This window comes from Cryptomeria japonica, chromosome 6 (assembly GCF_030272615.1).
Source record: "Cryptomeria japonica chromosome 6, Sugi_1.0, whole genome shotgun sequence".
Taxonomy (NCBI): Eukaryota; Viridiplantae; Streptophyta; class Pinopsida; order Cupressales; family Cupressaceae; genus Cryptomeria; species Cryptomeria japonica.
The window spans coordinates 474,937,286-474,962,592 of record NC_081410.1 but is presented as its reverse complement, the minus strand read 5'-3'; the positions used below and the strand labels follow the sequence as shown (position 1 = coordinate 474,962,592).

At 39.0% G+C, this 25,307-nt stretch overlaps 2 protein-coding genes across 9 annotated transcripts in view; both read right to left on the bottom strand.

Moving 5' to 3' along the window:
- Nucleotides 1–25,307, bottom strand: part of LOC131051057 (pyruvate dehydrogenase E1 component subunit alpha, mitochondrial) — a 153,425-nt gene that overhangs the window by 75,847 nt on the left and 52,271 nt on the right. The gene's annotated exons all lie outside the window — the stretch shown is intronic.
- On the bottom strand, nt 21,530–23,513 carry LOC131051059 (uncharacterized). 2 transcript variants are annotated; one of them, XM_057985415.2, is made up of 4 exons: nt 23,365–23,513; nt 22,858–23,258; nt 22,341–22,749; nt 21,530–22,227 (listed from the first exon to the last, which is right to left on the bottom strand). In XM_057985415.2, the coding sequence occupies exons 3-4, from the start codon at nt 22,411–22,413 to the stop codon at nt 21,626–21,628; spliced, it is 675 nt and encodes a 224-aa protein (XP_057841398.2). In that variant the 5' UTR covers nt 22,414–22,749; nt 22,858–23,258; nt 23,365–23,513; the 3' UTR covers nt 21,530–21,625. The 2 variants fall into 2 exon arrangements, with proteins under 2 accessions (XP_057841398.2, XP_057841399.2); XM_057985416.2 differs by having other exon boundaries at nt 22,858–23,513.

Below are 25,307 nucleotides of genomic sequence, written 5' to 3'. Positions count from 1 at the left end.
GTGTTGCTAGAGCTCATGAGGTAATTGATGGCCTACGACCAAATTCAGAAGAAGAAAAGAAAGTTGTCTATTGAATTCCCAGTTGTTCTCGGTGATTATGTAGAAGTGTGCCCAAACCTAACAATAACTGAGAAAGCAGCTGAGGAATTGGCATTCTACCGCTTGACATTTTACATCTCTAGATCTCATAATGATCCATATCGTAAAATCAAGAAGGTTGCTAGATTAAAATTTGTCCATAAGTTTCACCTAGAAGATTATTGGGCAGGTGCCAAGGATGACCTTGAGGTCAAGAAGAAAATGTTTTCCAGGCTACCCCTTGACACAATTAGGATAGGTGAAATAATGCAAGTGCCGGATCAAGTCAAAGAGGACTCGGACTTAGTGTAACCAGAATTTGAAAAGGTGAAAGATCAGCCCATTCAACTTCTAGATTGGTCAAAGCCTGAAATTGATGAACTGGACATTTTGGCTAGACCCGTATTGAAATTCACATAACATTGGGTTGAACAGCATCTCAGAAAGTTGAAAGAAGGAAATGTTTGCCTAGACTATAGTTGATGGGAAGTCTAGATTCCCATAGTGAAGCCACTAAAGGATCTTCACAAGCTCAGGCTAAGGAAGAAGTTGACAAAAAGAAGTTGAACCTAGTAAAGAAAGGAATGCTCCAAAAAGGACAAGAACAATAAGGAAGAAAGAAATTCAGCCATAAATCCAACCGAAAATTTAGTAGGAAGCCCAACAGGAAGAACCACCATAGAAAAGGACAAGAATGGAAGGAATTCAATCGTCGGCTAGCTCTTCTAGTGTACGGGAGGTAGAAATGTTTGCACAAGAAAATCCAGCAAATCCCCCACAGGGCAATATTCCTGACAGCGCTCCAACATAGGATGTTCTTAGTATCAGCACTTCACACAGGCCAGATTTACCAAGGGTGCAAAGACGAGAACCTTCCTCTCATCCAGATGAACCACGTCAAGATAGCAATCTTCCTGATAGCACAGGATGTACTCAATATTAGCGCTTCACACAGACCAAATCAGCCAAGGGTGCAAAGACGAGAACCTTCCTCTCATCCAGATGAGCCACGTCAAGATAGTTTCGTAGAGATGATCCTCGCAGAAATGGAGGATACTTCACAAGAACATGTACAGAAGGAGATTCGGGATCAATCAATTTCCACTCTTGATTGGCTGAGAGATAGACTGGGGAAGGAACCGGAAAGGGAAATTGATCCAGCACGGGAATTGGAAGAACTTTTGAAGAGGATGGATCAACCAACAGAGAAGGCTGCCTAGAAGTTTTCCAAGATCACAAAAGATGAGTCTGGATCCAGGACTCTACATTTAGCTGAGCCCACGACAGATAAGGACAAAAATGAAATTGCGCCAGGTGATTATTTGATTAGGGAATTTGACTTGGGGTGCGCTTCCACGACATAGGTTATGGAAGACTTCGAAGGATCTTCCTTGGCTATGAAAGAGAAGATGCAGAAAATGAAAGAAAAATGTAGGAGGCTGAAAAGTGAAAATGGGGCCTTGTGTGAGTATATTAAAAGTTTCAAACATCCGCTTAGGGAGGCAGATCCATCTTTTGTTCCTCCTCCCTCTCTTCCTAAAGAGATCATTGATGACGTTGAAACAATTAGGGAAATAGCCCAGCATTCCAAGGAATGGGTGGAAGACGTCTTTGTTGTAGCTAGAAAATTCGTTTAAGACTTGGCTCATCTTCACTCCAGATTTGTTGCCCTTCTAAACAGGGTAGAAGTTGCGGATGGTCTATGGGAGGATGTTCACATTTACCAGGACCTAACCATTCTGCAACTCAGAGCCCTAAGAAAGTTCCAAAGCAAGCGCTAATTGATGGGAAAGTGATTCAGGAGAATGAGATTTATGATTAGCCACAATGGTTCTACGTTGTTTGCTCCGGAAAGGATATCTTTGAAAGGTTCAGCATGGAGTCTTTAACTTTAAAAGACTCAATTAGAAGGGTACAGGAAGAAATTATCAGCATGATTGAGGCGTTATTCGCAAGAAAGTTGAATGAGGGCGGAGTGACACTGAATTTCTTGAGGTCCCATTTGCATGAATTCTTCTTTGTAGGGTCATTTTCCAAGGAACATTTTGAGAATGTTTCTTCATTTTCCAGAACAATGAAGAAGACGCAAGAAATGATGGTGGAAAGGGAGAACTTCTTCTCTAAGAGAAAAGAGGAAATCACCTTGATGGAGTTCAAGATTGAGAGTGTGCCAAGTGTCTCCGCAGGAGAACTATAAGCTGTCATCGGCAAATTTATCACTTATGCCATTAATGAGCAAGATAACGATCATCCATTCCTGGATGAAAATCTTTTGACCGAATAATGGTGGCACACTTATTGCTGGCATATTTTGACTAAGCGGCGGCTGTCATGCCCCGTCCTTGATCATCATATTTTTTCCTAATCAAGGAATATAGCCTAAATATAGCAATTAAAATTGTTTATTTATTAATTTAATATTTAATCTATTCACTATGTACAAATGAAATAAATGTAACAATTACAATTAATTTATTAGTATTTTACTCAGTTACCGGTTCTTGCCTAAACTGGCTGGGTCCTGGTCCTGGTCCCTGCCCGGTCCTGGTCCCAGCCTGGTTCGCCCTGGGTCCCACCCGGGTCCTACCCAAGCGGTTGGGTTCCCTGTGGGTCCTGTCACGCAGGACCCACAGGGAACCCAGCCGCCTGGGCAGGACCCGAGTGGGACCCAGGGCGAACCCAGGAGGACCCGGGTGAACCCAAGAGGACCCGGGTGAACCCAAGCCCGTGGGTTCCCAAAAACGGGGCCCACGGGTTAGAAAGCAATTAAAAACAATTAAAAAACAATTTTTTTATTTTTTTTTAACATCTAAACCCTAATCTGCCCCTCTATGATGCATTTCATGCATCAAAACATGCATTCAACCTATTCTACTTGCATTTTTGATGATTTATGATATATCAATATCAGAATATTTATTGGCATTGGCAATTATGGATTTATGATTTATGATTTATCTGTTATCATTTATGTATCATTGTATGGGAAAGTTACATTGTATGTTTCATATTTGTATGTTGAACTGTGAACATATATAATTTTGATGTTTGAAGTTTGAACATATATATATATATATATATATTAAAAAAAATTAAAAAATATATATATATGTACGGACGAACCCGTACCCGTACCCAAATTTATTTATTTTTGCCGAATCCGCGAATCCGTACCCGAATCCGAACCTGAATCCAAACCGGAACCGATAACTTAGGTATTTTATTATTAATTAATTAATATTTATTAATGTTTGTTTGGAATCGTTTTGATTAAAAAGATGCAGCGTTAGCTAGGGCGTCAGCCCTTAACATAGTCAGAGACTATCAAAAAGAAAAAACAAACCAAGGGAGCAAGCCCCTTTACAACAAACAGATCAAAAAACAAACTAGACCCAACTCAAGGAGGGGAAGAGACACCCAAACCTTGAGAGGGAGAGGTTAGGACAAGGGGGGAAGACCTCCCCTTTCACCTTCAACGAACCATAGTCCAGGTGATACAATCATTAGGACCAAGAGAGAGATCAAGTGGAAGTGATTCAGCAGAGTTGTGATCAGAAGTAGCTGCAGAGTGTTATTGTAGAACCGCAGCAGGAAGCTGAGAAACAACGGTAGATTGTTGCAGGGTAGGCTGTCGAAGCAGAGCAGCACCAAAAGCAGGCTCAACAGTAGTAGAACAAGGCTGTTGAACAGCAGTGAGAGGATCAGTAGAAGGTTCAGCAATAGTGAGAAGCTCTTCATCATAGGAGGAAACATCATTCTCATGAGAGGAACAAGTAGTATCCAACGCATTGACAGTCAAATGTTCAATGGTGGCATCTTTCCAACAAGTAACAGCACCCTTATGGCAAGGAAGAGAACAGTTTGAAGCAAGATACCCCGTTGAGAAACATTTTCGACAACAGAAGGGCAGGCCCTCATAATCCAACGGCTAAGACCAAGGCCTATCTCCAACCATAAGAACAACATCCTTGGGGAGAGGCGAGGAGATGCCGATGTCAACAAATAGGCGAGCAAAGGTAGAGTACCCCATAGAAGACGTGGTCTCATCCACCTTCAAGAAATGACCAATGGAGTTGCCAATGGCCTCGTAGCAGGAGAGTTCCCAAAAATGGAGAGGGAGATTAGGAAGGCGGACCCATATTGGACGCACAGACAATGATTCAGTAAGGGGATTAAAAGAGGTTGTCCAGGGCTTGACAGAAAGAGGTTTGTTTGGAATAGTTATTAATTAATATTTATTAAAGTTTGTTTGATATTATTATTAATTAATTAATATTTATTATTTATTAAATAATGATATTTATGAAATGTCTCCAAAAAGGCCCCACATAATCCTAAAGAAAAGCCAGCCTCCTTTGAATAGTGGTGACTCTTCCTTGAGTCACCATCCTCCCTTTCTCCTATAAATCATCGAAAGGGAGGATAGGAAAGGGAAGGGGGGAAACGAAGGAATATAAAAAAGAAATTGGGAGAGATTGGGCATTAATAATTCACGTCTAAGGTATGTCTAATGAATGCGTGGTTAATGAATATAGTATACACAACAGATCTGAACATACTATGGTCTGAGGTATGTCTAATGAATATTGCTTTTTCTATCAGTTCATTGCTGATTCACGTTATGTTATGGCTTATGACTATTTAATATATTAAGGGGTACGAATGTGACATAATATAGGATGTTGTATATATACTCTGTCTAACTATTATAACCAGCCTGACTGATGATGCATTGTTATTATGACCACTTAGTATAGCAGAATAAATATTAATTGTATCTGCTTAATACTGATTCATGGTATACTGTTGTTTATGTAATGATGGTGGAATGGGAGAACAACTTCTCTAAGAGCGAAGAGGAAATCACCTTGATGGAGTTCAAGATTGAGAGTGTGCCAAGTGTCTCTGTAGGAGAACTGGAAGTCGTCATTGCCAAATTTATCACTTATGCCGTTAATGAAAAAGATAACGGTCGTCCATTCCTGGACGAGAATCTTTTGACCGAATAATGGTGGCACACTTATTGCTGGCACATTTTGACTAAGCGGCGGCTATCATGCCTTGTCCTTGATCTTCATATTTTTTCCTAATCAAGGAATATAGCCTAAATATAGCAATTAAAATTGTTTATTTATTAATTTAATATTTAATCTATTCACTATGTACAAATGAAATAAATGTAACAATTACAATTAATTTATTAATATTTTATTATTAATTAATTAATATAATTAATATTTATTAATGTATTAATTAATGTTTGTTTGATATTGTTATTAATTAAAATTTATTAAAGTTTGTTTGATATTATTATTAATTAATTAATATTTATTATTTATTAAATAATGATATTTATGAAATGTCTCAAAAAAGGCCCCACGTAATCCTAAAGAAAAGCCATCCTCCTTTGAATAGTGGTGACTCTTCCTTGAGTCACCACCCTCCCTTACTATAAATCATCGAAAGGGAGGATAGGAAAGGGAAGGGGGAAATGGAGAAAAATAAAAAAGAAATCGAGGGAGATTGGTGTAATATCCCCTTTTTTTAGAAGAATTAATTAATTAATTTAATTAATTAAGTTGTCCAATTTATTGTTATATTTTATGGATAGCTTGATTAATTATTTTTATTAATAATATTAAGTTAATTATTATAAAGTCATCAAATAAATTAAAATTAAAAGATGACTTTATATTTAATTAATTTAATAATGTGACTAATTAAATAATATTTCATAAAGTCACTTCTAGAAGCTTCTGGATGTAGGAGTGAAAAAGTATAAAGAGAGATCAAGATGAAGCTTCAAGGCAGATTTGGAGAATTGATATTTGAATTGAATTGGTTTTGTAGAACCGAGTGTTGTCTGCAAACTACGGTCTTTGGGAACGGAAACTCCCATTGGCAAGCATAACTGAGGGAGTGAAAGATCTCTCAAGGGGTTGCGTGAGAAGATGATATTTCAGTCATCTCACTTGGACTTCATTGGTGGCCAAAGGCCAGTTTCATTTGGGCTCATATTGGAGACATTTCCGGCATCAAGTGTCTTCAACAATTCTACTTATTGGAGCTGATCTGCACTTCCATTCACTAAGTTCAACTCAGTAATTTCTCAGGTATATATCAGATTGGGAGTGGTGCCATACTTAGTAATTTTCAGGCTTACAACAGATGGGAAATGAACCACGATTAGGCTCCCTTTGACCTACATCTGCCATCTACATTTTGAGGAAGGAAAGACGTTTTGTTTGAAGATCTCTTGGAAGTGGAATTAAGTGAAGGTTGAATCAATTTGCAGGTTAGTCATCCAAAACCCTCGATTTTGTTCATACATCACCATTGAGGCTTCTTACATAAGCAAGAGGAAAGCATTGACATTGGAAGTTATGGGCGATTCTTTAGAAGCATTTTTTAGGAGTATTTGAGTAAGAATCAGTGGCCAAACAAGTCTGAAGACAAATCGTACCAGTTTCCTTGTTTCCCACAAATTTGTTCACAAGTCCTATTTAGAACATCAAACTTCATCTTGGGTGATAGCACTACAACTTGCAGGAGGAGGCGATCCTTTTTAGAGGTCTTGGCAAGAGTTAGAAGCTGATTACAATTATTATCAGGGTCCATTGTTGCAGCAAGGGACGGTTCTGATAAAAAGTTCGATTTTGGCTCCTAACTTGTGAACTTGCCTCCCAAACTTCATGTTGGGACTGGCGATACATCCCAGCAACTAGGGCGATCTCTTTGGTGGAGAATTGAAGTAATTTCGGCTGTCATATATTGAGATCTCAGTCCACAGGTTACAGCAGCAGGGGCGGCATTAGTAGAGGACCGATTTGGCATGTTGGAGAGTCATAGACATCAAACATTGCTGGCTTCTCAAGGCATCTTGGTCAGGTTCTTACAAATTGCCCTCATTTGTAATTCTTCATAGTGTGAATGCATGAATGTAATCGCAGTCCTTATGTCCTCAGACATTCTGAAAATTGTCCATTAATGACAGCTCTTGTAATTATTCTTTAGCTACCTATATCATGTTCTTAGACTGTCAATGTAATGAAAATTCGTCCATCTTATGAATTAAGGAAAGAGGAGTTGGGATATCATCTAGTTACATTATCTTTCTGAGGATGTGTGACAAGTGTTTGATAAAATGACTGTTTGCTGTTAGCTCTTGGTTTGAAGGATTATAATCATATGAGTCAGTTGTATATGCATCTTTGATCATTATCAGTCTTGAGGAATCATGAGAAGTTGTTTGTTCTTGAGATATTTATGTGTATTGGTCAACATTGCAATCTGAAAACATTATCAGCATAACACATAAACTACAAAACTGCATAGCACTCAACTTGGACAGCAAATATCCCTTGATTTCAATCTTCAAAAGGACAAGGGATATTACAATTGGGCATTAATAATTCACGTCTGAGGTATGTCTAATGAATACATGGTGAATGAATACAGTATACACAACAGATCCAAACATACTATGGTCTGAGGTATGTCTAATGAATATTGCTTTTTCTATCAGTTCATTGCTGGTTCACGTTATGTTATGGCTTATGATTGTTTAATATATTAAGGGGTAGGAATGTGACATAATATAGGATGCTGTATATATACTCTGTCTAACTATTATAACCAGCCTGACTGATGATGCATTGTTATTATGACCACTTAGTATAGCATAATAAATATTAATTGTATCTGCTTAATACTGATTCATGGTATACTGTTGTTTATGTCTGTCATTATATGTAGAGTATATGCATAATACTAGATTCATATGTTCTGACGGTTCTTAGCCTAATTACAAATGTTAATATTATAATATAAAGAAATTAATACAACATTCATTAACAATCACTTTTAAGTTCATATAAGACATAAGAATGTAAAAGTAATCTGGATGTACTACTGATAACTTCATTGGAATATCACAAATGGTTCATTGTATATGAGGGACTCTCTTAAGTATGCCACTCCATAGTGGATGCCTAATCCCTGCCACATGGAGCCAAGAGGGATGAAGCATCTTCTCTTGGGCTTAAGAGAGGAGGTGGTTGTGATGAGGGGGATCGGCAATAGGAAACATCACTAAGTACACCACTCCATGATGGATGCTTAACACCTACCACATGGAGCCAAGAGGGGTGTAGCATCTGCTCTTGGGCCTAGGGTGGAGGGTCTCTTGGGAACCTTATCCAACTAGCGTACCCTAATATACTAAGAATTGGATAATAAAGAACGGCAGCTAACCTACAATCTGATTTTATCTAACAAATATAATACTAATGAATTGTATCACTCAATATAATCCATTAGTATATGTTTATGTTTATAGGTATTACTTCATATGTGTGCTCTAATTTTGTGTTGCAAGAAAACAGTATACAAAGGTATTCCCATAAATTTAATTACCTATCTCAGATTTGGACAAATTTATGTTAATTTAAAGTATAACTAATTAGGGGACATTACAGGGGCCCAGTCAATGCATGTTGAATTTAAGAAGAATCTTTTGCATGCAACCACCACATTTATGATTTTATGACAAATTCCTCTCAGATGCTGCCATCACATGAAGGAATGATGAGCATTTATGGAAGCATGAACGATTTTTGCATGGGATATTCATTGCATGTAGGGCGAACTTGATGTAAGTGGTGCATTTAATGCACAAATGGATGCCATTTTGGGCATGTTTGAATTTATTGTATATGGGTTTCATGGGCATTTATTGTAGATTCCCACCTTGTTGCATCATGTGTGGGGATTCTTTTGGGGGAAAACCCTAATTAGGGTTTGCATGTCCTCTTGGTTTAGGCCTATATAAAGGGGTGACCCCCTCATTTGTAAGGGAGGAGAGATTGATTCTAAGATTGTTGCTATAAGTTTTGAAGCGGACAATACATTGTTCAATTTGTTGGTGTATTCTTGTGCTATTTTATGACTTGCATGGTCTCACTCTCTTCGCTTAGATTAGATTTTCTTCAAAGTTGTTAGACGAATGGAATTTGATGAGATTGTTCATAGTGTAGACCCTCGCTCATACCTTTGCTTGCTAGTTGATTGTTATTCACTATGCAAGGTTAGTCTGAGCTTTTTCTACGTGGAAACTTAACTTCGATCATCGATGGACATTGTTCGTTGATGGTGTTGATTGGTGATCTGAAAATATTTCGCACAGCCTTTGAAGATTGCACTACCCCTGTGTAGTTGTCTCCTAGTGGCGAAGCAGAGTGTGGTTTGGTCTTACTTGAGCAATCCATGTCTCCTTGTTCTTAGCTCTAGATTAAGTTAGGCTAGATTTAATGTAGCTTTCTAAACCCTTTCCATTTACTTTCTACAAATTTTAAATCAAAAATCCTAAAAACGAGCCATTCAAAGCTAAATTATTCATGGGTCTATTCCTTGAAATTGCAAAATTGTCTAATCTTCCTTGAGAGTACGTAAGGCCCCTTGGATTACCAGTTTATCACATCTGCCAACTGAGTCACGTCAGTGCACGAAGGAACCTTGGAGTTAGCCGTTTGAACTTGTCACAATCTTAACATACGGTTAAAACTTTGATCAAGAGATAGTGAAGCGATTGTTGGGAACTTTATTCTGTGTTCGACATTGTCATAAAAAACATGTCAATAGGAAGCAATTTGCTTAGTGACAACCACAGCTTCATCCATAGGAGAGAAATCTTATCATGTTGATATTTAGTCCATTTTGGATAAGCATAGTATGGTGTTCAATGACATACCTCTAGGCTTTCCACCAGATATAATATTTCATCAAAATGGAACTTGAGACACGGTCCAAGCTGGTTCATTACTACTTCTTATAGCGATAAAGGAGCTCTTGGACATGGAGCACATCAAGCCAAGCTCTATCCCCTTTTCTAATTCAATAATTTTGACTGAGGATGGCACGATGAGAATCTGCATTGATCATAGGGATCTGTTGTGACCTTTTCACACATCACCCCATTGCTAACGGGGACCCCCCTCTTTGCTAGCTTCCTGCGTCGTTAGGTTAGGGTTTTGGCTTCTTAGTGGGCAATTTTGCGTTTTCCGTGCCCGAGTCTCAGAGTTTTGATCATGCCTAGTGTCATCTAGGGTTTTTGAAGTGTTAGGATCAAGTTGCAAAAGATGATATTTTTTAATGATCCTAAGTTTTGCTAAGTGTTTGAGCATTTGAACGTTAACGTGTTTTTAAACACACGCATCAATAATTTTAAAGTGCTAAGATATTCACAAACCTTTTGAAGTTGTTTTCTCGCTCCTAAGGTAATATTTAAGTTGGTTTCGCACTTTATTCCAACATTTTCCTGGCGTTTCGCTCGTATTTTTGGAAAATTAGTCTAAGTCCAGTTAAATTTAAAGTCGCTGAGTAATTTTGAGTGGTTAAAATGTTAAAATCCTAAGGGAAATCCATATTCCAAAGGTTAAAAGGTCAAAATCCATGCTAGAGGTGATTTTCCCCTCACATTCCAGACTACCCAACCCATTCCCCCACTCAAAATCCATACTACACATGGGTTTCCCCTGGAATCCATACTGGCCACTAATTTCCCCCACTGTTTATCCACACCTGGAGCGATTTTCCCCTGGGAATGCTAAAATTTGGCTAAGTGTCAAGATTTATCCAGACACCCATCAAATTTCCCCTGGGAGTGCGGATTGGAGTGCAAGGATAATTCCATGCCTGGGTCGTTTTTCCACCAGGATTTTTGTGACAACTAAGTTAGGATTTTTGTCTGGATTTTTATCCAGACAGGGATCGATTTTCCCCTGATCTTTTTTGTAAAGATTTTTGTCCGGATTTTTGTCCAGACAGGGATCGATTTTCCATTGAGAACATTATGAAGAATTTTGAGTGTGGATTTTTGTCCAGACACCCATTGAATTTCCCCTGAGGGGTGATTTTTGCAAATTGAGTGCAATTTTGTCTGGATTTTTGTCCAAACTCCTATCAATTTTCCCCTGGAGGGTGATTTATGTGCATTTTGATGATTTTGAGCATGGATTTTTATCCAAGCATGGGTCGAATTTCCCCTATGGGGCAAATTTTGACACTTAAGCGATTTTTGAAGGGATTTTTTTTTTAATCCCAACCTATAGCGATTTTCCCCTGGAGGCTTTATTTTGGATTTAAATTGCAATATTTTAAATAAAAGCCCCATTTTGATTGCTTTTAAATAATTATTAAATGATTATTTAAAATTTAAAAGCAAATTTAATAACTTGCAATAATTATTAAATGTTTGAATCTTCTAGAAGCAAGTTAGGGTTTCACCAAGCAAGTATTTATACAAGTGTTTTTTATCCCACATTGCTTGTGTGGTGAAAGTTGGAGCTGAAAGCAAGTATATGAGAGGAACTTCAGCATTATTTTATTATTATTTCTGCCAGGTGTCTCCATGAGAGCGATTTTTTTTTTTTCAAGTTGGGCGAATTTTTTTAGCAAGGCATTTTGTGAAGTGTGGGATTGAGGATTTATTTTCCTCCATTTTTTTCCAGCTTGCTGATTTATTCCTCTTGGCTGCCATTAAAGACCAGTTTCAGCTTTTCGATTTTGCTAAGTTTGGCGATTTTTTCCAAATTTAGCAATTTTTGGTGAAAGTTGGCGAATTTGTGTTTGGAGACCTTGGGCGATTTTTCCTCCACCATTGTTGCTTGCTGTTCAGACCTTTATTTCTACAGATTGCTGCCATTGACAACAATTTTCAGAATTTTGAAAATTTCAATTTTTTTGCTAAGGCAAATTTTTGTGTTTGGGGTTTTCAATCCCAACTTGGGCGATTTTTCCAGATTATTGCCATCCTCCATTATTGCAGATCCGAGCTACCATTGGCATCAATTTTCAGATTTCCATTTTAGCGCTAGACTTGGGAAAATTTCGATTTTGCTTGGAGGCCACATTTTGGTGGATTTTTCATGCATGTTTGTTGGCTGTCATCATTTCCAGCCTGCTGATTCGCTTCAGATCTGAGGTTTGCTTCAGATTTTGACCTCCATTAATGGCTGCCATTAATTTTCAGACTTAAGTTTTTATTGCCCAGCCAATTCTAACTTAAATATTTAGCATTTGGAGACATTTTGTGGAGTTTTCTGTGCACTTTTTAGACCATTTTATCGCTGTTGCAGGTCTGAAACTCCATTGTTAGGCGGTTGTCCTCAGAAATTTCATTTCCAGCTACCTAACCAATTTTGGCGAATTTGCTTGGGGCTGTTTCCTAAGCCTTTTTTCACCATTTTCAGGGATTTAAACCACTTTGCAAGGTGCTGGTAAGTCTGAAGTGTTCGATTTTCAGACTTGTCCTCAGAAAACAAATTTTTACCAGCCATACTTACATTCCAGAAAATGATTGTTTTCATCAATAAAACTGATTTCTATTGATTTTATGCACATTTTGAAGATTACAACATATTTTAAAAGTCTGAATTTTTAGGTTGTCTTCAGAATTTTGACCTCCATTGTTGACTGCGGAAGGTATCTTCAGACATTCATTGTGTGAAAACACAACCTTTCACACCTTTCCTAAGTCATCATCAATCCGGTATACTCCTTTGCATTCTTTGCTTGCATATTTTCTAAACGTAAGGAGGTATAAATGAATTTTTATGGAAGGCTTCCATGCCTTAGTGTTGTCACACATTGAACGTAATTGCTAAAATTTACCAAGTGTATGGATTATTTTCTTGACTTCATGCTCTAAACTAGCTAAATCTCTAGAAAGTCTGGAATTTTATTACAAGTATTTATTTTTATCCTAGGACTAACTTCCAGTTTCGTACAGGTGCGATGTCGAAGTCAGGATACAAGGAAAGGAAAGAGCTGCTGAAGACGTGGGAGATTGGATTTTATCCAGAGTTCAAGATTTCATCCAGATGGAGGGAGATCACTGATACCAACATGCATTTCCTGGACTTCGACCAGATGCAGCGTCGGATGTTCGGATCCAGAGATCAGGTTCCTTCTCCAGCATATGCGAATATTATGAAGAGTGGCATTTTCCATGCCGCTGGGTTTCCACAATCCATACAGTGCAGTGAGTTGATCCTGGAGTGTGCACGATGTTACGATCCGCTCACAAGAATGATCGAGAGTCCGAAGGGTGTTGTCATCGCCTACCTTGCTGAGGATGCCATTGCTGAGGTATTCGGAATTCCACGCAGTACGGACATGAAGGATGTGACCAAGGAAGATTATGCAAACAGATACACGAAGAAGATGGGTGTATGCAATAGTTTAATTAATAAAGAATGGATGATTGAACCTAGAAATCATCATTCCAAGGCTCCCAAGACACTTATGTGCGTAGATTTTAAGGAGGAATATAGTGATTTGATATTCCTACTCAACAGAGTGATGGGAATGCCGCAGGGAGCAATATTTCATGGATGGATGTTCTACTTCATCCAGGATTGTCTTACAGGGACACTAGTGAATTGGTCTAAGATCATAAGCGACAATCTAGATTTTCAGTTGAGGAATGTAGAGAGGTCCAAGTCATTCGCCATGACTTCTTACCTGGTGTACCTGCTTGCACGGTTTGTTTCATACAGAGGATTAATATGCAAAGGTGAAGTCAGGAATGGGCAAGGACAGTTTAAGAGTTATGAATGCTACCCCCAGTTGAGTATGCACAGAATTGAAGACTATAAAAGAGTGAATGATGCATTCACTATGTACATCACACGGATGCTGCAGGGCGGAATCCACAGAAGATTGTCCAAGGAGGCAACAGAGTTAATAGAGAAATATGGATCGTGGTATATACAGTTTCCCACTTTCACATACCTCAGGATTCATGGGTTTCAATTTGAACCCTACAAACTTCCTAGGTATCCTACTGACAGAATGATATTGTTGGAAGTGGTAAGACAGCTTCTAGAGTTCGATGTTATCCATAGAGAGAAGCACAGGGCAGGAATGACATTCCCTATTTCAGTTGGGAAGACGTCAGAGGTCTGCCAATCCACCATAGCTGCCAGCACTGCAGGTGAGGAGATTGCATTCTACAGATTCGCTACCTACAAGAAAAGAGAAAGATTTGATCCAGACAAGAAGGTCGGAAGGATCAGAGGAGAGAAGTTCACTCACAAGGTTGACATAGAGGATTATTGGGCTAACTTAATGGATGAACAAGCAGTAAAGAGAAGAATGTGGTCCAGAATGTCAGTGGATTTCATGAGGAAGTGTGGACTTTTCCTCATCCCTGATCAGGTATTAGATGATAGAGATCATACACACCCACATTATGAGAATGAAATGAAGAAGGCAATCCTATTGCCAAATTGGTCAGAGTCAGAGGAGACTGATCTGAATATATTGATGAGAGAAGTCTTGAATTTCTCCCGCACATGGGTAGATATGCAGACATGGGTGTTCCCTTCACTTATGAGAGGATGAAGACGGAAGAGTCTACTTCCGAGGATAATCAGAGGACTGTCAGTGATGTCAAGATTCATGCAGACGAAGAGAGTCAAGCTCCCAAAAGAAGGAAGAACATGCATGGAGAAGTCAAGGCTAGAGAGAAGAAGATTGAGGATGTGAAGAAGAAACAGAAGACTATCATTCCTTCACCCCCTCCCAGTGTCTCATCAATCGAAGTGATTGAAGTAACAGAACAGAATAAGGAGACTCAGCAGTGTTCCAACACAGTGATACTACCAGAGAATACTCAGGAATTTCATGCCACAGCAACATCTGCACCTCCTAATGAGAATGATGACCAGCCGGGATCCCCTACTGTCCTTTTGGAAGTTAGTTTGGGAAATGATGTATATGATTGGACCAGGAATAATCTTGATGATAATGATGAAGTTATCTCGGCACTGAAGGACCTTGATCAAGAAATATGTCTTGATGATGGTATGGAGATGACCGCTATTCCTGAATGGTTGAGGAAGAGTATGGAAAAAAGTAAACAAATGATAGAAGTACAGCCTATTGAGGATATTGATGACTACCTAGCTAGGAGTGCTAAGAAGAAAGAGCCCAAGAGAGCGGAGATTTTGTCGCACATAGCTAGAGATGAGACAGGAATGCGGATTGCGCAGATTGTTGTTCCTAGAGCAGGAGTGATAGTGGACACTGCTACTCCCATGGATTTCCAAATCACTTCAGTTGCCCTTGGTCGTCCATCCGCAGGGCAAGAATTTCAGGAGATTGGTGACAACCTCCAAGCAATCAATGCCAAGTTAGACACAGCGATTGCGGAGAATGAAAGGTACAAAGAAGAAAATATTAGACTCAGAGAGTATATTGCAGGGACAAGGCGTGGGGATCCCACCCTTATTTCCCCTATTGCAGTTGACCATGGAATACATTCACACTGCGAGGTAGCGAGAGGTACACACTCCGAGGTGGAAAAGTGGATTGAAAGCACAAGAAGGCAGGCAGATGATTTCCTTACTTAGTTTGTCCAAGCATATGATAAGACAACAACGCTTGTATTCAGAATCCAGTATTTGGAGGCAGTTTGGGAAGAATTCCGGCCTATCCAAGAGAAGACTATTCCACACCTCCTGGCATTGAAGAAGGTTCCTAATTCCATTTTGGTCAGCGAGAACATTGTGCACAGGGGAGACATATATAATTTCCATGGCTGGTATTGTGCACTAGCTTTGAAGAAATCAGCTTATGAGAACGCCCAATCGAGTTGTATGGAGATGGAAGGATTAATTCAGGACATTCAGATGAAAATCCTTGCCTCGATTGAGGAATTATTGGGTGTTGATATTAGTGATGCTAGTGGTTTACACTTAGCCGAATTAAGAGACAAGATAAAATTTATGTATTTTTGCCAGTTGGACCCTTTGCAGAAGAGTCAGATAGATGACTTGGTTTCTTTATTGATTCATGTTCATAATTCGCAGAAGCTCATACCTGAATGGGAGAACACTTTGAATGCTTGCTCGGATTCATTGGATGTGATTGATTTACAGCAGGATACCTTGCCTAGCGTTTCCATGGAGTTAGATTCAGTTTTGGCTAGATTCTTGGAGTATGCTAAGAGAGAGAGAGATGTAGGGAGGAATCTTCTAGAAGATTCTCTATATGATGACTAGGTATCTTTCTATTGGGCCATATGTTGGTGGCACCATTTTTGATGTAACCCTAATTAGGGCAATTCTAGGGTTTTGTTGGCATGATCTCGGCCGTTGATCTTAGATCAATCTGGGCCATCCATTTTGTAAGAGACTCTATATATGCCCCTTTGTCTCTCATTTGTAAGGGAGAGTTTTTGTAGAATTTAGATTAGAATTTATTTTCATGTATGTTAGATTGAGTGGAAGATTTGTTGAATTTATTTGTGTGGAATCCTTAATCCATACCACTAGCCTCTTTCCGCTGGTAAGTGCGCCTTGTGTGGTCAACTGGAGTTTGAGTAAGCATAACTTCAACTATTACGCGTCCGTTGACAAGCATCAACTTGGATGGTGTCTTCGTTTGATGGTAATAGTTTGAAAATCATTAAGTATACCTTAGATGATTGCACTAAGCTTGTGTCAATACCTGATTGTGAGACCTTGCCTGGTTTGATTCCACTAAATCCATTCACCATTTCCTACATTCCTAGGATTAGAATAGATTTCCTGAACCCTATTCTTTTTCCCCCTTTTTTAGTAAGAAGTAAATCCAGAGCCTTATTGATAAATCTTAAGTTGTCAGCACACCTATTCCACATCATTCATGATAATCCAAACATTTGCGTAAGTCCCCAAAGTGAAACACAACAATTCACATCAACCACTGAACTTACCCACTCGTCAAGACCTGACATGTAGAAACCTTGGAATCACATTAGTTGATCTCATCCTTAGCATCTGAGGTGATTTTGTTCAAGAGAGGGTAAATTACTTTGGTAATTCATTCTGTATTGTTCTGTGCATAAAAAACACATCAACAGGATCTCAACAGAAATACATATAAGAATAAGTTTTCTATTCCCAAGATCGATTAGTTAATAGATGAGCGTTATGGGGTATTTTACTTCTTCAAGATTGATCTCTAATCAAGGTATCACCGAATAAGTGCTAGAGAGAACATACACAAAAGTAGTTTTTAGATGTCATTACAAGAACTATGAGCTTTGGTCATGCCTTTCGATTTTCCATGCACACCTACTACTTTCCAATCTTGTATGAATCTATGTATTCATTAACCAATTGAGAAAAATTGCCCTAGCTTTCTTTGATGACATTCTTATCTACAAAAAGATTTAGGAAGATCACTTGAGGCATCTTGATGAGGTTCTTGGCATTATTGAGTAGTAATCTTTCTTCACCAATGCATCCAAATGTGTGTTTGGGATGATGAAGATTTTGTACTTGAGGCATATAATTACTTCCCAAGGTATTCAAATGAATCAACAAGAGATACAGGCAATCCTAGATCGGCCCTCTCCAAAGACCTTGACATAGTTGAGAGAGGTTTCTTTTAGTCTTCGGAGTTCTTTCTTTTTGATTGGTATTCTTTAGTCTTTGGAGTTACTACGAAAGGTTTGTTGAGGGTTTCTCACTGCTAGTTGTTTTCTTGATAAATTTGACAAAGAAGAAAAAAATCTCATGATAAGATTTAGCATAACAAGCTATTGACAATCTTAAGGAGGTAATGAGTTCATGCCCTACGATATCTCCTAATTTCTCACTTCCCTTTGTATCAAAGTGTTATGCTTCACTAGAAGGGATTGGGGCAGTTTTGATGCAAAATGTGCATCCCATAGCATTTGAGAGACAAAATCTTAGAGAAATAGAAAAGGGATTCTCAATATACGAAAAGGAATTGTTGGTCATCATATATGCCTTGGCCAAATTCAGGCAATATCTAGTTTGTGGCAGATTTGTGGTGAAAACCAAAGAGATCTAAATGATGGTCAACTGAAATGGGTGATTAAGCTTCAGGCTTATGATTTCATATAGAGTATGTTGAATGTAAGAATAATATTGTAGCCAATGCTTTACCTAGAAAACCAAATTTCTGCTCTACCTCTGATATATCTATTGATTGGAAGGTTACTATAATAGTAGGGTATGCAACAGTTCATTTGTTGCTTCTATTATTGAGGGAAGATTATTGAAAAGAATTAGATAAACTAAAACTATTTTCGAACAAATTACAAACATAAAGTATCTGCAGCGAAAAGATGGATAATAATTTAAAGGATAACAAGACAATATAAATGGATCATTAGCAACTCCATAGAACAAAGAAAGAAAGAAACTACATTAATCCCACTAATGAACAAACAAGATCAATTGGACTAAAAAATTCAGGTTACAATAGCTACATAATGATGCTGAAAATGCTTCAACAACCATAAATTCTTACAAAATTCATTAACAATTCTTGTCAGATTTGAGAAAGAACCCAATTGAGTATTCAAACCAAATTATAGAACTATAAAGTTAAGCATTGCTTATTTTCTGTTCAAGTATAAATTGATTTATGGTGGGTGTTACATCCCTCTTTCAAACAATGGTTTTATATTGAATGATGCAATTGTGTGTATGAGAAAACATTGATATTTTAATACTTCCATATGTGGATGAGTTAAGAATCTTAAGTATAAAATTGATAATTAGACACGAATGATTATTTTGGCAATGTCTATCTTTTATTTATATATATATATATGAATGATGAGAAGATAAGGTTGGTCTAACCATTTTCATGTAAACTAATGGATGCGAGATAAGCAACACCCTCAAGGAGGAGGGAGAGTATCATCAAGGAGAGGATTGTAGACTTCGAAAGAGACCAAACTTGCCACCACGCCCTGAGTCTTAAAAGAAGTTGGTTACTGTTGTCATTTTTATGACATCCTTGGTCCATCAGTAAGAACCGATCAGAGAAATGTTCCATGGACCAGTGCTGCCCCAATTGATCAAGGACAAAGCCAATGGAAGCATGAAGTGTCAAGTATTTTCTGCTCGGAACCCCAAGTTCCAAGCCTTTTCCTCACGACCCCGAAATCTTAGAACCCCAAGTTCCAAGCCTTTTCCTCATGACCCCAAAATCCCGAAACCCCCAAGTTCCAAGCCTTTTCCTCATGACCCTAGAATCCCAGAACCCCCAAGTTCCAAGCCTTTTCCTCATGACCCCAGAATCCCGAAACCCCCAAGTTCCAAACCTTTTCCTCATGACCCTAGAATCCCAGAACCCCCAAGTTCCAAGCCTTTTCCTCATGACCCCGTAATCCCGAAACCCCAAGTTCCAAGCCTTTTCCTCATGACCTCAGAATCCCGGAACCCCAAGTTCCAAACCTTTTCCTCATGACTCCAAAATCCCGAAACCCCCAAATTCCAAGCCTTTTTCCTCATGACCCCGGAATCCTGAAACCCCAAGTTCCAAGCCTTTTCCTCATGACCCCAGAATCCCAGAACCTCAAGTTACAAGCCTTTTCTTCATGACCCCGGAACCCCCAAGTTCCAAGCCTTTTCCTCATGACCCCTGAATCCTGAAACCCCCAAGTTCCAAGCCTTTTCCTCATGACCCCGGAATCCCGAAACCCCAAGTTCCAAGCTTTTTCCTCATGACCCCAGAATCCCAAAACCCCCAAGTTCCAAGCCTTTTCCTCATGACTTCGGAATCCTGGAACCGCAAGTTCCAGGCCTTTTCCTCATGACTTCGAAATCCTGGAACCGCAAGTTCCAGGCCTTTTCCTCATGACCTTGGAATCCCAAAACCCCAAGTTCCAAGCCTTTTCCACGTGAGCTCAAAATCTGGGAACCCTAAGTTTAAAGCCTTTTCCTCGTGACCTCGGAATCCCGAGACCTCAAGTTCCAAGCCTTTTCCTCATGACCCGGGAATCCCAGAACCCCAAGTTCCAAGCCTTTTCCTCATGACCACGGAATCTCGGAACCCCCAAATTCCAAGACTCCTCTCCCCTTGCAGCAAGACCCGACATTCAACTTGTGACGACTTGCAACACTTCCAGATGATGTGATCAACACTCAAGGCTCTTAATGCTCTACCAACTCCTGCGACTTGTCTACTTTCATCTGTGGAGCTACAGGGGCGTATTTAATGTTTTTTGCAAGATTGCCATCAAGTGAAATCTAAGGCCATGCTTATTTATGGTTACTTGATGGCCTTCATGTCAGGATTGCATGCTCTGACTTTGGAATGTCAGGCAATCCACCTTCTAGAAGTACTTTTCTTCTTGGGATTTCCTTGTCAGAGTATTGTCAGGTTGCTTGCATGTACACCATTTCAGGTCTATGCACTTCCTTGCCTTCCCTGACTGACATTCCTCGACACACACAAGGGTTAAGGCTTCTCTTCCTTGACCATTGGTCTCTTCTCTACAAGCAATTTGCTATATATAGCCTGTTAAGCCTCATTGTAAAGGGTTCTCTCCCTACTAGCTTGGAGCTATTCTTTGCTCTTTCACTTCACTTAAAGACTTGTACATTTCTGCAACTATAAGTTTGGCCATTGGTCTTAGAATGAATTAAAATTATCATTCTTTCCTCCATTCAACTTATGCATGTTGTGTATGTTTCCTTACCTTCATTATAAGTGTATGTTTTGTGGCTTTTCTCTCATGTAATAACTTGTTTGAGTGTGACTTGTGGGAAACCTTCTCCCCTCTACACATTCAACAAATTCTAACCTCCATACATGTGTTTGGGGTCATTCATGCAACTGAAGTTTGTGCAACTCCTGGGTATTTTGATTGATTCTTTGTGTCACTTCTAGGTGGGGAGAGAAACATCTTGTTGGTTAACAGATTGGCCTTTTCTTTAAATTTTTATATATTTTTTTAAAATGATGACTCATGCATACCCTTCATGAAAAAGCAAATGAACCAACAATTGCGTGAACCGAATTTAGGTTCATCCTCTCCATAAGAGTGCAGCTCCTCGTAAGATGTTCAATATTTTTTTATGCAGATAACTCAGGAACAAACACACTTTTCACCAGAAAGCGAGAAAGGCTTTCACATTCATTTGTCAACACAAAAGAACGCTACAAGATGATTATCAATAAATGTAAAGCTCACAAACTTTACTCCTGCACATATCCATTCAATATAAAAAAAATAATTCCACCCAAAATGCTCAACGTAGCATAAATGTTGATCAATTCTCGCTCATGCCTCACAGGCAAAGAAACGGGACTCGGACTCGGACTCGGACTCGGACTCGGCAAGGCTGACTCGGACTCGGCAAGGGACTCGGCGTCAGACTCGGCTCCAGACTCGGCTGGACTCGGGAAAGTGAAAAACTCAAGAAATTTAGAGATTTTTAAAGATTTAAAACTTGTTTCAGACACCCTTTATTGAATACACCTTAAAGACACAAAAACATCATCAAACTCGGCTCATTTGATTACATACACAAGTATACATCAATCACATAAGCATAAACGCAAATTGTAGCTAAAGAAAATAACAAACATAGATATATAAATATTATCAAATGTATACAATATTACAAAACTCGTGGAATAAAAAATCCATGTCATCATATGATCATCATCAAATGTTTCATACAAATACCAAAGGTAAATAGTAAATACTAAATACAACTACAAGTGTACAAGCCTATGGCTCAAAGGGCCGTGCAACTGCACCCTCTCGCCCTGGCCCCCTGCGAAGGCGTTTAAAGTAGGTCCTGGATGATTCAGCAGCCATAGTCACTCCCTGTGACACTATGCCATGCTCACCAACATCAGGAACAGCTGTGTCATGCTCGCCAACATCAGGAACAACTGTGTCACTCTGAGTCTCAGTATTTCCTGTCTCTGTTCGTGCTCTCTGCTCCTCCTCTGCCATGGCTACAGCCTGAGCCTCTATATCTACCTGGTCAATCCAATCAATGTCATCATCACTAAATACAGCTGTAGGAGTCCCAGGAGCTGTCTGATTCTCATTGGCCCACTTTGCTTCAAGATCAACCTCATCTAGAATGATAGGAGACATGTCAACTATTGCATTCTTTCTCATTCTCAAGCGGAGGTTGTAGTGAACAAAGACGAGATCATTCATCTTCTCCACAGATAATCTATTGTGCCTCTTGGAGTGTATGTGCTCAAACATACTCCAATTGCGCTCACAACCTGATGCGCTGCATGGTTGGCTCAAGATGAGAATGGCCAACTTCTGAATATTTGGTGTCTCTGGGCCAAAAAAGTTCCACCAATGATCTGAGTTTGAAATGAGAAAAATAAATAAAATCAGTCTCACTCATGAACTCATTTAACAAGTTACAATATAGTATTGAATAAAACTAAAATTAAGCCTAACAATTTATTTTTACCTGGCATCATAGTTGTCCTACCATCTTTGGCGACAGGACGAGAGAAGGTCTCCCCTTGTGCATCTGAAAACATCTATAGCTCTCGAAAAAGGTCTATCTAAGAAGTACCAGTAGGTCCCATCTTCTCCATGATTGCATATATCCCATTAAGGACCTCCACATCAGCCTTGAAAGAAGGGATAAAACGAAATGTCGGATTCAGATAATAGGCTACCGCATGGATGGGCCTATGAAGCTAATGATGCCATCTCCTATCAATGATCTCCCAAATGGGACCATACTTGCTCTCATCTGCTCGATAGATAAATATAATGGCCTCCTTCGCCCTATCCATGCCCTCATATATATAGCCCATTGCGGGCTTATCTCCATCCGTAACTCGCAACAAAACCACCAAGGGCTTAACAAACTGCAAAATTGAAAATATTGTGTAATTTAGAAAAATGAGCAAATAAGAGAATACATATAATAAGTTATAAAACATGAAGTTAAATTGTAGAATTTATAAAAAAATTACCTTCATTATCTCATCACAAGGGACCCAAAAGCCTTGCTCATCAAAAATGCAGTCTGCCATCTCTATCCCTGCAGGGGTGGTAGCATAGGATGAGGAAGACCACTCCTCACCAACAATCATACGTCTCAAGACAGACTTAGACCTAAGCATGGACTGCAATGTGAGGAAGTTTGTGGCAAATCTTGTGATTCCTGGACGAGCTAACTCCTTCTGCTCTGTGTATTGTCTCATAAGAGCCAACACCCATGAATGATTATATACAAATTTGCAGACATTTCTTGCCCTTTCTACACATCTCTTGACCCATGGGATTTTTCCAATATCCTCCAACATGAGGTCAATGCAATGAGTAGCACATGGAGTCCAAACTATAGATGGGTGCCTCTCCATCAATAGTCTACCTGCAGCAACATAATTTGTTGCATTGTAAATTGTAATTAATGGAGGTACAAACTACAAGATAGTAATTAATTTGCAAACAAAATTAGTTTGTAATCAAAAGTTTACCCGCAGCAACATAATTTGCTGCATTGTCGGTCACCACCTGTACCACGTTCTCCTCACCCACATCTTCAATCACCTCCTCTATCTGCTCACATAGGTAGGTGGCATTCTTGCAATGGGCGGAGGCATCAATGGACTTGATGAAAACGTTGCCCCCTGAAATAAAAAAATAAAGCTAGGTCAATGATCATTCAATAAACCATTAGATAAAAAATAAAAAATTAAAGACTATATGAAACTAAAATTAATCAATCACCTGCGGAAGAAACAAGAAAATTAAGGAGAGTTCTATTTCTCCTATCCGTCCAACCATCAGTCATGATGGTTGTAATGTCCCCGTCTCATTGATGCTCTTTCAGTGGTCCATTAGCCTATTCTTGAGACCCGTAGGCTAGGTGGAATGAGGAATGAGGGTCTAGCCTTGATGAAATGAGGACTTACTATTTTTAGTAAGTCAGGGAATGACCATTCTGGTGTTACTGTCCTATTGAGTTCTCCTTGTTTTGCCTCTAGTCGCGATGATCATGTTTTTCTGAGCATTAATTCTTGACTTACTATTTTTAGTAAATGGCTGTGTGGCACAATTCTATTTTTGGTAGTAGACAGGGTTTTGATTCTGCAGTAGCTCTGTGGTCGTCCGGGCTCAGTTTCATCCTGGTTGTGATAATAATCAGTACGGGAGACATTTGCGACATAATTAAATATTATTTCCTTATCCTAAGGTTAATATTTAATTAATCTATTTATTGGCTACTGGTTTATTAAATTTGGGATTAATGGCTATTTTATCCTAAGTTTGGCGAAATTCAGGTGTACTATGGGATGAGAAATATTTTAGAAAAATATTATTTCACTTTTGCATCGCCATTATTTGCCTAAGTGTTTAACGTGGGTCCTCCCCCTTCTTGGGCGTGAGTTTTGACTTAGGAGAATGTGGCGCTACACTTGGGTCCACATGTAGTGGAATGAAATTCAAATGCAAGGCGTGGAATTTGGAGGAATGTCATTTGAATTTGAAGAGTGAAGTTATAAATATGAGGCTTGGGCTCCCATTTGCATTATCTTGAAAATTTATAATGTTATGCTGCCGAATTGGCGACAGAACTTGAGGCTTCGGAGTGCGTCTCCCTAGTGCTACCCGGTTTCGTACTTGAAATACAAAACCTAGTTGTGCATTTTATTCTTCTACATTCTCAGAGTTTGCCATAGACATTTTGGTGTTGAAGTGATTCTGGAAACTTGCTGGTTTCGCCTGTGGCTAAAGCACATTTTTGCTCACACCTCTCTGCTGGAGCGACTGACAGTTATGGGTATCATTCCTATCTTCCTTCCCAACACTGGCGATAAACTTTGTAAGTTTATAGCATGTTTGTTTAAGTTTTGAATTTATTATGCAAAATCGAAATTCCTAGTCTAGGCGTGGGTTTTCTGTGTTGCATTGGGATGCGTGCAAAATAAAAATGGGCTTGTTTGGGTTGTGGCTTTGATTAGTTGTCATTGCATTGGATGTACGGTGGGATTGGGATTGGTTTGAATCAATTCGGGTAAAAATTGAGTGAGTTATGAGTGTTTTGATATTTCCATGGGCTGCTGAAACTGTACTTTCAGCTTGCAGATCAGTGTAACAGAAAATTACAGTATTGTTGTTGAAATCTGCATTTAATCTTCTCATCTCATCTCTATATTGTAAGGTTGTTTCAGTAGTACTGATCATCCCATTCTATTTGCTTTCATTTGTAATCCCCACTGCATAAGTGGAAGAGGCTGGCTTGCCGCCTTCTAAGTTTTGTAATTCAGTTTTTGTAATCAGTCCTCCCGCTGAATAAGTGGTCGAGTGATAAGTTCAATACTATGGTCCTCCCGCTGAAATATGTGGTAGAGTGATTGTTTAATGTAATGTCCTCCCGCTGAAATACACGGTAGAGCGATTGAACTTTAATTTCTTG

Coding starts and splice junctions, on each gene's coding strand:
- LOC131051059 (XM_057985416.2), bottom strand. CDS start 22,413: ATGTTTTCAGATGCACAAGGGGAGACCTTCTCTCGTCCTGTCGCCAAA. Junction 22,228..22,340: donor TAGGACAACTATGATGCCAG/GTAAAAATAAAT, acceptor TTTCAAACTCAG/ATCATTGGTGGAACTTTTTT.